This window comes from Kogia breviceps, chromosome 10, assembly GCF_026419965.1.
Source record: "Kogia breviceps isolate mKogBre1 chromosome 10, mKogBre1 haplotype 1, whole genome shotgun sequence".
Lineage (NCBI taxonomy): Eukaryota > Metazoa > Chordata > Mammalia > Artiodactyla > Physeteridae > Kogia > Kogia breviceps.
The window spans coordinates 71,996,471-72,006,657 of NC_081319.1; the positions used below are offsets into that span (position 1 = coordinate 71,996,471).

The 10,187-nt window shown below is 51.3% G+C and overlaps 1 protein-coding gene across 4 annotated transcripts in view; it reads left to right on the forward strand.

The window, feature by feature from the left end:
* Positions 1 to 9,097, forward strand: part of ZFAND3 (zinc finger AN1-type containing 3) — a 329,028-nt gene extending 319,931 nt beyond the window's left edge. For all 4 annotated transcript variants that reach the window (XM_059077220.2, XM_067006131.1, XM_067006128.1 and 1 more), the window contains one exon: positions 6,748 to 9,097. In XM_059077220.2, the coding sequence (XP_058933203.1) occupies positions 6,748 to 6,902 (155 nt within the window). In that variant the 3' untranslated portion in view covers positions 6,903 to 9,097. The remainder of the gene's footprint in view (positions 1 to 6,747) is intronic.
* The last annotated feature ends 1,090 nt before the right edge of the window (positions 9,098 to 10,187 follow it).

Here is a 10,187-nt window from a genome sequence, read left to right on the forward strand (position 1 = left end):
CAAGCACAGTGGATTTTTCTATACTTGGGAACTGACGTGTGCACACACCGTGTCGGGAGCTTCATTCAGCTGGGCTGGGCCGTGACAGCGCGGCTCCCGCTCACCACCGGCTGCTCCCAGGGCCTTCACGAGTGCTCTTTGCACGGGCTTGTGTATCTTTGCCTTCTGTCACAGTGCTTTTTGTTGTAGTGTTTGGCTTGTATCTAACTGATGTTTTAATTGATTTTGGGAAAACAAATGATTGCTTCTGTTTTAGAGCTGTCTTGGTATTGTTCTGTGGTTTTTACTAAATTGTTGAGTACATTGGGCTCTTCTAAATTGCAGGTTCTCCTTCCCCTTGGAAAACAGACTGATGCCTGCTTGGTGGTTCACTGTGGCTTTGGTTCCAGCTCCTTGGGCAGCTGACTCTGTCCATCCACCCATACTCTCCCCCAGCCCAGCTGAGCACTGTGTCAGCTAACTCAGTGAGCCGCGATCCAGTTCTTTTTCTTGGAGTGTGATTGCTTTTCCCTCCTCCATGCAAAGTCAGGGATGGAGGAGAATGTAAAACAGACGCATTCCATTCCCGAAACACCTGCGGCTGCTTTGCCTGTACCATGGGCCTGATGAAATAAAATAATGCATTAAGATCCTTTAATGCATTTCTGTGTTACAAATTCTGCCTTGGGCATTGATTGGGTCAGCAGACATGGTGTAATCCAGGGATTGCTGCTTGTGGGAGTATAAATGGTTAATGCTTTCCAACAGGCTTTCCTGTAGCCACCTGCTGTTCCCAACATGTACTTATAAATGAGTATGAGGTCAGTTAGCTGTCCTGAGTTTTAAGAAACTTCTGTTGTTGGAAAAATGTGATTCTTTTCTTCTAATGCACTTGCCTGGTCATTTCAGACACGAGTCAGGTATATTTGTTGTTTATGTTTGAAATAGACACTTCAGATAGCAAATGGTACCTATTGAGCTGAGATTTGGAGGCTCTGTTACCTAGGTTTCTCAGGGAGCTTTGGGAGGCCTTGGGTAGGCTCTGTTTGCTGTTTGGATAAAAATGTCAAGGTGCAGTCTCTGATTTACCTCCTACCTGGACAAGCCTGCCTGGGGCTTGTTGCTGGTGGGCAGGCACCGGGAACAGATGTGTCAGTGTGGATAGCGAGTCCACGCATGGCGCTGCCTGAGGCTGCACACCTGGAGATCATTTTATAGTGCCTCAGTCCCCAAGGCTTGTCAGTATTTTTAGGTTCTGCTTGAACCTTTGACAATCTGAAATTCAAATGAGCAAGAAAGTGTAAAACATTTCTTGTGAGTGAGGTGAAAACACCGGATCAGCTGGAGCCGAGGCCCACCCTGGTCTGAGGCTTCACTGAAATGGCCACTTTGGGAGACCCCCCGAGTGGGGGGATCTGCAGGAAAACAAATGTTTAATTAAAGTCCACAAGTATCCGGAGCTGCCCAGTTTCCTCAGCTTTTAAATGGTGCTTTTTTACTCCAAGATAAAGCCAATAAGCAACATTTCTGTCTGGCAGGGATTGAATAAAAATGTCAAGGGTTCAGACTTCGTGAATTTTGGCATCTCTTTCTTTGTCTCCTTTAGGAAGTTCCATGGAAAAAAGTTCCAACCCCTGCTCAGTTCTTAAGGTTCAGAGGGAAGCACTGGCCTGGGGATCTGGGGCCTCAGCCAAGGGTAGGGGCTGTACTGCCTGCGGGATGACAGGTTGGCTCCGCCCTCGGTCCTCCAGCTCCTCCTCCACACACCTTCCCCACCCCCAACACCATAGTGGTGCCTGAGGATTGGCGGGGAGGAGTAGGGGGAAAGGGAACTGGCCGATGAGGCCAATTATCTGGTTTAGCTGCCCTCAGGGCCCCTGCCTCCCAGCACGGCTGAGAGGTAGTGACCCTTTCTCCTCAGGCCCTGCGTGTTCCTCTTGGGCAGTGATTGTCAATGATTTTTGTCAACAAGTAAGTGAAACAGGAAATATTGTTACAACTTTATAGCACTTATAGTCAGGTATTGGGTGTTAGTTATATCATCTTTCCTTAATGATGGCATTTGTCAGACTGTTCTCAATCCTGGTGTATAGTCTCAAAATACCCACACCGGTCTCTATGTGAGCAGAGGTGAGGTTTAGCTATGGATGAGGGCGTCTGAATGAAATGGATGACTTTCAGATGTTAGCTTTAAAAGCTGAAGTTTGGTTCCCACCAGATGAGCATTTTTAGAAACCTGCATGTCAGACCTTATGGGTCTTGGAAGAGTGAACCTTGGATCCATTTTCTGCCGGGAACGTGTTTTTAGGGACTTAAGGTATCGAGCATCTTCAGGTCTACGTGGCCTGTGGCTCTACACCAGGAGGGCTGAGTCCAGGTGTGCTTGTTTATAACCGTGAGCGGCCTGCACTGAAATGCTTGTCCTCCCACAGGAATCCCCTGGCCTCTGTTCAGGGTGAGGGTGACCTGAGCGTGCTGCTTCTGCGTTTCTCATTCACATGGGATCCTTTCAGGACAGAGGGTTAAGATAGGTCTTGAATTGTACTTTTTGCCTTTTGCCTGCTCTGCCCCCTCTGTTGCTGTCCACAGCCACAGCACCCTGGGAGGAGCCCTGCGCGGTTCAGTCCCTGTGGCTCCCTGGGCAGGCCTCTTCTTCGTCCAGCCCTGAGGCTGCCTGCTCGGTTGAAAGTTTTTTCGAAATGAGGGTGTAGCTGCCGGAGACGTTGCAGCGTAGCTTGCAGAGCTGGGGCAGGACGGCTGACTGGTCTCACCTGTGCTGGTCGGGCCTCCTCTCCTCTCCCCATGCCTAGGATGGCCTGTCAGCCTGTCAGGAGCCAGGCAGTGGCAGGTGGAGAGGGGCCTGGAAGGTGGGCCATGGGACCCAGTGCTTAGACAGCTCTTCTGCACCCTCGCCTTTTAATCAAGGGCTCATCCCAAATTGCTTTTCTGTGCTGACACACACACACCCACACAAGTTCTTGAGGGTTTTGTGAAATTTACTGAAAACAGCTCCGCAGCCGTAAGGGAGCTCTGCGGCTTCCGCCTAGCCAGTATTTCATGGAACACCAGTGATCCGGGGCTCCCAGGAGCGGGCAGCAGTTGTGTGATATGGCAGGGGAAAGGGCTGAGGTTAAACCACATTTAGTATTATAGGCTGATCTTTTTTCAAAAACTTTTGCCTTGGGTGGTTTCCTCACTTTGGCGGGTGGGGCATCCTTCTGATCACTATCCTACTGCTCTCTCTCCAAAGCACTGTATGTATATATTAGCTATCACAAGCAAAAGTATATTGAAATTGTTTTTAATACTACATGATGCTGAACTATGGGACCATAAGGAAGGTGTAGATATGAATTATATGTGAATGAGTTTGATAATGATATACAACTTTTTAAAATCGGGGAGAAAGAATTTCATGATACCCTGGGTAATAATACCAAAGCCCCTGTCGCAGCTCTGCTGATCAGTTCAGTGTCCTTTCTGCTTTCTTTCCCTCTGGACACTGCCTTGGCTGACCCACTCTGGAAAGGCCCCACTTGGTTTCTAATAAACGGCGTGAGGAAGTGTTGAGGCTGAGGCTGTAAATCCCCTTGTGCTCTAAAACTGTGTTCATCACTGAAATGAGAACAATCTTCTTCCCCAGCAGCCTAACTCACTTCTCTCCATATGCCCAGCTTGGTCTCCAGATTTCAGAGAATAACTGAACGTTCATGACACTTGGGTGGTTTCTGGAAACAGGTCTGTGGGTATTGAGAGAAGAGAATAAAGATTCACAGCCCCCCCCCCACAAGTCACCCCTGAATGCTTTTCTGTATCCAGAACAGCCCACCCCAACTACTGACACCAAAGTACATTTAGCCAATTGGCTGCTGTCAGTGGATAATACCTACTCAGCATTTGGGACAAGTTCCAGCATGTAACTTCCACTTGGTGAGTGAACTTGGCAGGAGAGGAAATTGAGCTTAATTTATATCATGTAATAACCTCAGTGCAGCAACTTGGGAAGTTAGCCTTCCAAAATTTCCCTGAGACTTTTCCCCGGTGAATTACAATGCCATATATTGTAATTTTTACCAGCTGTGCTCCCCGCTGAACTGGTAAAAATTTACCTGCTGTTCAGTGATTTTCACCTTTCAAAAATCAAAGGCGGGCTTCCCTGGTGGCGCAGTGGTTGAGAGTCCGCCTGCCGATGCAGGGGACACAGGTTCGTGCCCCGGTTCCGGAAGATCCCACGTGCCGCCGAGCGGCTGGGCCCGTGAGCCATGGCCGCTGAGCCTGCATGTCCGGAGCCTGTGCTCCGCAACGGGAGAGGTCACAACAGTGAGAGGCCCGCGTACCGCAAAAAAAAAAAAAAAAAAAAAAATCAAAGGCAAGTGTCAAGCAAGGTGTGTCTGACAGAGGTACACAGAACTTGAGTAGAGAAGTAAGGTGTTTTTGGCTGAATGGAGAATCCTTGGGTGGGTAGAGAGAACATCCAGGAGTTCCTATGGTTGTCATGCCCTGTTTCCTTTTCCAGACAGAACCTGGGGCTCTCAAGTCCGCCCACCGACTTGGTGGTCCCCAGGAGTTGGCAGAAGGCAAGCTAAAGCAGAGTTGTCAGGGGCGTAGTGAGGGCAAGACTGGAGTCTCTTCCCTCCATCCCAGTCTACCTTTGACTAGTGAGGTGTTAGACTGAGCCAGGGCTGAGTTCATTTCAGGGGTAATCCATTTCCTGCTACTTTTATTCAGCCAGCACCATTCATCAGGAGAGGAGAGCCCTTGGGACCCTCTTCTGCATCATCCCAATTATCTTGAAGGAACGGAAGCAGGGGTCTTTCTGCCCCTAATTATAGATGCTGAAGGTATAGAAATATGTCAGGACTTGGCCGACAGAAATGCCTCCACACACTTCCTGCTGCCACACTGCTGGTACCCCTACCCCAAACCCCGACCTGACAGCAGGCTTTCCCCGACCAGGTAGGCTTTGCTCCAAAAAGATGATTGTTAGATGCAGGATGCATATTGAGGCCATCCATGCTTCTGCTGTGAAATCCTTTAGGAGAAAGACAACTGGTATCCAATATCTTCAAGTAATGAACTTATCAGTAAATATAACACACTAGCTCATTAATCTTAACTTTGCTTTTGAGCCAAGTGGGAGCTCAGCTTTTCAGGAGACAAAAATTTCATCTCTGTTCCTTTCCTTAAACCTAGTCCTAATTTAGAGTCAAACATATTGCCCTGCTCTCCCTGGGAAGCAGTTAGTAACGTGTTTTTTTTTGGTTTTTTTTTTCTGTACAATGGATGGTCCAGGCTTGGCCTGGTCGCTCAGGCTGCCGTGGGCACCTGTCCGTACTCAGCACGAGCTGAAGGCATTAGAGCAGGGCTGTGAGTGTCAGCTGAGGAATATTCTCTGGGTAAAGTTGATCTTACAAGTTAAGGTTTTTGAAATTGTTGTCCATCATGGCCAGTCCTTGCTTCAACTTCTGATATCCTTCTCACATCACTGCCTCCACCCTCTTCTCTGAGAAGAATTGAGGATGGGGAGAGGGGCGAATCCCAGTTGGCAGGTGGTGGCTGTCCGTTCACTCCGGCTGCTGGGGTCTGGGCTTAGAAGAGAGAGATCTCTGAGAAGGGGTGGTGTTTGCTTGGAGAATAAGTGAGGAGAGCACTGGCTGGGGGGCGCTGCTCTGGGATGCCTGCCCCAAGTGCGCAGGGAGAGGTGGTTTAGGAAAGGATTCCAGCTCACTGCAGGTCAGTCCTGTGGACCTGGTTTAGGCCCGTTGGTACCTGGAGGTATGACCAGATGCAACTGTTGGGATGAGGTGATGGGGAGCAGCCAGCCCAGATCTCATGCCCCCTTCCCTGAAGGAAAGGGCCAGACAGACCCAGGGAACATTGGGTGACTGTCCCTCGCACACGTCCACACCCCCATCAGCACTCCTAGAATTTGACCAGAAGGGGAGAATGGGCCACGTCCTGACACAGCTCTGTGTTCCCTTTGTCCTCTGAGCCTCTCTGCTTACACCCTGAGGGCCTCCTCTCATTGTTTCTTACCAGAGGGGTTTCATCTGTGCCTCTGCCAGCCTCTCCTCAACTCTTTGTTCTCCAGCGCTGTGCTCCCTGGAGGCCCGAGTGTGTGGGCCTCTCACCTCCTGCCCACCAGGTGGGGTTGGAAGCATCAGGCTCCATTAAGATGCTAGTCGGAGCTCGACATTTCTGTTCTTTCCTCTCTTTAAATGTAATACCTTGTGCTTGAAGTAACCCATTTTCCTCTGAGAGCCCCCATTCATGTGTGAGTTTTGGTTTGATCACACCCACCGTCCCCATAATCATTTCTGCCCCGCCCCTCGCCCCCTAGAAGCAGTGCGTGTCTTGTGGTAGATACTGAGGTTTGTCCAGGCCGGGGAAGCGCTGAGCTGCCAGCTCTGGGCTCTCCTGCCTGTGTGGGGCTGGGAGGGAAGGGGCTCAAGAGCCCACTGATTTCTGAGGCAGGTGCTGCAGAGTCACCTTGGGGTTCCACCCTCAGGGTCCAGGCAGGAGCAGCATTGAAGGCGGCTATGCCCCTTGGACGTTCTGAGGACGTCGTTGGACTTGCCTGAAAGTGCTGGCTGTTTTGTTAGAGGGGGGCATATTGTAATAGGCTCTTCAGCAGCTGGAGCCCCTGCTGCAACCATTGTCCACTCACTGGACAGCCCTCCTGCTCTCTGGACCCGAGGGAGAGCTGGGCTCTGTGCACGTGGAGGCCACCCTAATGGTCTGTCTTCTCTGCTTCCCCCACTGCTACAGGTTACGTGTTCTGTATGTTGCATCGCCTCCCCGAGCAGCATGACTGTACGTTTGACCACATGGGCCGCGGCAGAGAGGAAGCCATCATGAAAATGGTGAAACTGGACCGGAAAGTGGGGCGCTCTTGCCAGCGCATCGGGGAAGGGTGCTCCTGAAGGCCGGCTTGGCCGCTACGTGACGCTGTTCTTAGTTCACTAATGTTAGCCTTATTTAGGACAAAGTCAGCCAGACACCTTGTACTGGGCACGCGTCAGACTACAGCCAGTCCGTTTCCTTTCCTTAGCCAGCCATCCTGGTACTGTAGTTTAGGGGTTGATGGTGGTTGAAATTGATTTCTGGCTGGTTACTAAGGTGCCTGCTAGCCATTGTATAAAATTAAACCATGAAGAATATTTTTTTTTGAGCATGGCTAGTGGATTTAAAACAACACATACCTGTCACTGCTGGAGTCAAACTTACAAAAAGCCTTAAGTGGAAAGTGTTCCAGACGGAGACTCTGAGTCAATAGAGGAGGAGAAGCTGGTGTTCAAGTCCCCACGACGCACGTGGCTTTGCCGGAAGCTCTGGTTAGTGTTCGGCCTTCACCTCTTCACTATCCTTAGTCCCAGTAGCCAGGATACCTGATGGCCACTCATGCCCGGGCCACGGCAGGCTGTTGAGATTGGCCCCGTGGCTGGGCTGGGTGGTGGCCTCGCTCTCCCACCGAGCAGGAAATGGGGGTGGGGACAGATTAAGAAAATTTACCTGACTTGCTATGAAAAAACTCTCTCATCACACGAGAAGAGAAACAGTAACCTCACTTTGAAAATCAGCTCCACTCAAGACTAGTTCACGAAAGAGAACCACCTTTTCTACACAGGACCCTTGGTCATGAGAAGCGACGGCGGGCGCGCCCTGACCCACTGGCTCTGGTTTGCCGTTTGCCGAGTGCAGGGATCTGGCAGTTGATCAAATAAGGCTAATTGCAGCACCACAACTGTGGCCCACAAACTGGCCTCTGCAGCTAGATTTCTATATTGGAAGTTTTTTAAAAAGATGTTTCATAGCCAGCAGGAATCAATAGAAGAGCTGGGAGCTGCCTGCAGCTCCATTCCTTCCAGCAGGAGCCTACTCAGCCCCTCCAAGGCCAAGGGGACAATGCCTTGGCCTCGCCTCTCATGTCTGTGCAGCACCATAGTCCAAGGGCAATCAGTCCACTTGTACCACATAGCAAGTTTAGTAAGGGGGGGCAGCATGTGTCACAGGGACAGAGGTTGATCTGTCTAGAACAGTGGTTTGTGGCCGTGGCCCAGCTTGAGAGAGACACTCGCTCGGGCAGGTGGGGGGAGGGCCTATTTCTCAGCGTGTTTCTCTTCAGAGAGGAGCTGAGTGGAGGCAGGGGCTCAGGCCTGGTGGGGATGGGTGGAGATGGGCCTGTTTGCTCGTGTTAGGAAATCATCACCGATCAGGTGTGGGGGGGTGGGTAGACAGGAGAAGGATGCCCTTGAAAGCCTGAATGGGGGTGAATGGCCCCAGAGCCCCATCTGATCCAGGCCGGTGAGGGTCGGAGGCTCCTGCAGAGGCAGTTTGGATCTGCCCGCACACAGGCTACTGGAATAGTTTAACCCAGCAACTTACCCTTTTATACCACAGCAAGTGTTTGCTCAACTCTGTCTGCAAATTAACAGTTAATACCTGCAACTACAAATGTTTTTGGTCTGAAATACTGAAATAGGAAATCACGCTCTTCCCCGCCTCCTCTCCCACCCCGCCCCCACCAGAGTGGAATCCGCTGCAAAATCTCCAGCCTTAATTCTTGCTTCAGGACCCAGACCGGCGTCTTGCTCTAGGGCAGCCCAGGGCAGAGGGGCCAGGTCTGCCCACGTTTACCACTGTTACCAAGCCACGGCCCTCTGGCCAGTACCTGGCCATCCTCAGTGATGCGGCCCACCTCGGCCCCTCGCCAAGCTCCGGTCATGAAGAGGCCACAGGCGCCCTTGCGGCCCCTCCTCAGGCCCCACCGGCTGCTGCTTCCCGGCGGCAGCCATGGGAAGCAGGCTCTCTGGGGAGCCCGGCCACACACAGGGCTCGCAGCCCATGGTCACTTCCTGATGGTAGAGCTGGGGGTGGGGTGGGACGGCTTGTTCCCCGGCAGTATCTGTTCTGTGAAGTTTGTTAAATGTAAGGAAAGCTTAAATTCTTGTATCTTTAAAAGAGAAAATCTTATTTAACCCTTTTGTGTTCTAGATTTACTTACACACATAGCCTAGAGCTCAGTTTTAGTTTTAACATTGTGAAAATATTAAAAGAATCTTGTAACTTTATTCTTTTTTCTCCTGCTGAAAAAAAAAATTAAACCAATCATATGAAAGTTTGGATTTCTCTGTTTTGCGGGTTCTCCTAAGTGCCACCTGGATGACCAGAAAAATAATAAAAGGTCTCCCCAGCCAGAGGCTGGAAGAGATGGAGGGCTCTTGTGTGCACTGTCTGGGGCTCACTTGTCCAGTAAGTGTCCAGGCTCCACAGTTGCTCCCCTGGTTTCTCTTGTGTGGTTCCGCCTCGGGAGACCCCAGGGTAGAGGTGTGTCTGCTGGGCCCAGCCTTCTCTGGCAGCAGGGAGGTTACGTACCTGGGGGAGATGGGAAGAATGAGCACCAGCCCAGAGGGCCCCCAGCTGTGCGAGGGTTGGGTGTGCCTGGGTCCTGGCATCTCCAAGACCCGACTTAACCAAGGACAGGCCTGGAGGAGAAAGAGTCCCGGAAGGGACGATTAGAATGATGTAAATGCTGTGTAGAGGATCACCTAATACACCTTAAGATAGACTAGGCTATCTCAGGACGGAGAGGTGGTGACTGGGGTCGGCAGTACCCGGGGCCTGGAAAGACGTTCTGAGAAGGTGCTGTGGAGCTGTGGTCACAGTGTGGGCCCTCATTCCTCTTTTTTTTTTTTTTTTTTTCTTGCAGCACACGGGCCTCTCACTGCTGTGGCCTCTCCCATTGCGGAGCACAGGCTCCAAACGTGCAGGCTCAGCGGCCATGGCTCACGGGGCCCAGCCGCTCCGCGGCACGTGGGATCCTCCCGGACCGGGGCACAAACCCGTGTCCCCTGCATCGGCAGGCGGACTCTCAACCACTGCGCCACCAGGGAAGCCCCAACATTCCTCTTTCTTAACCGTCGTAGAGCAAGCCACACCTCACCATTCACACGTACAGGGCGTGATACTTAGGTCCCACAGAGGGCTAGTTGAGATCACAGGAGATGATGGGCTTGTTTGGGTGCTGTCTGTCTGCCTCCTGCCCAGAGGCAGAGAAAGCCTGGAGCCGTCGGGGAGGGACCACGATGCACAGGAGTCTTCGCATGATCTCTGAAAGGAAGCCACATCGCAGTCTCACAGCTGTCAACTCAGTTGTTGTGAACACACAATTTGTGTGTTTGCTCACCTAGGCTGCTATGCAAAATGAA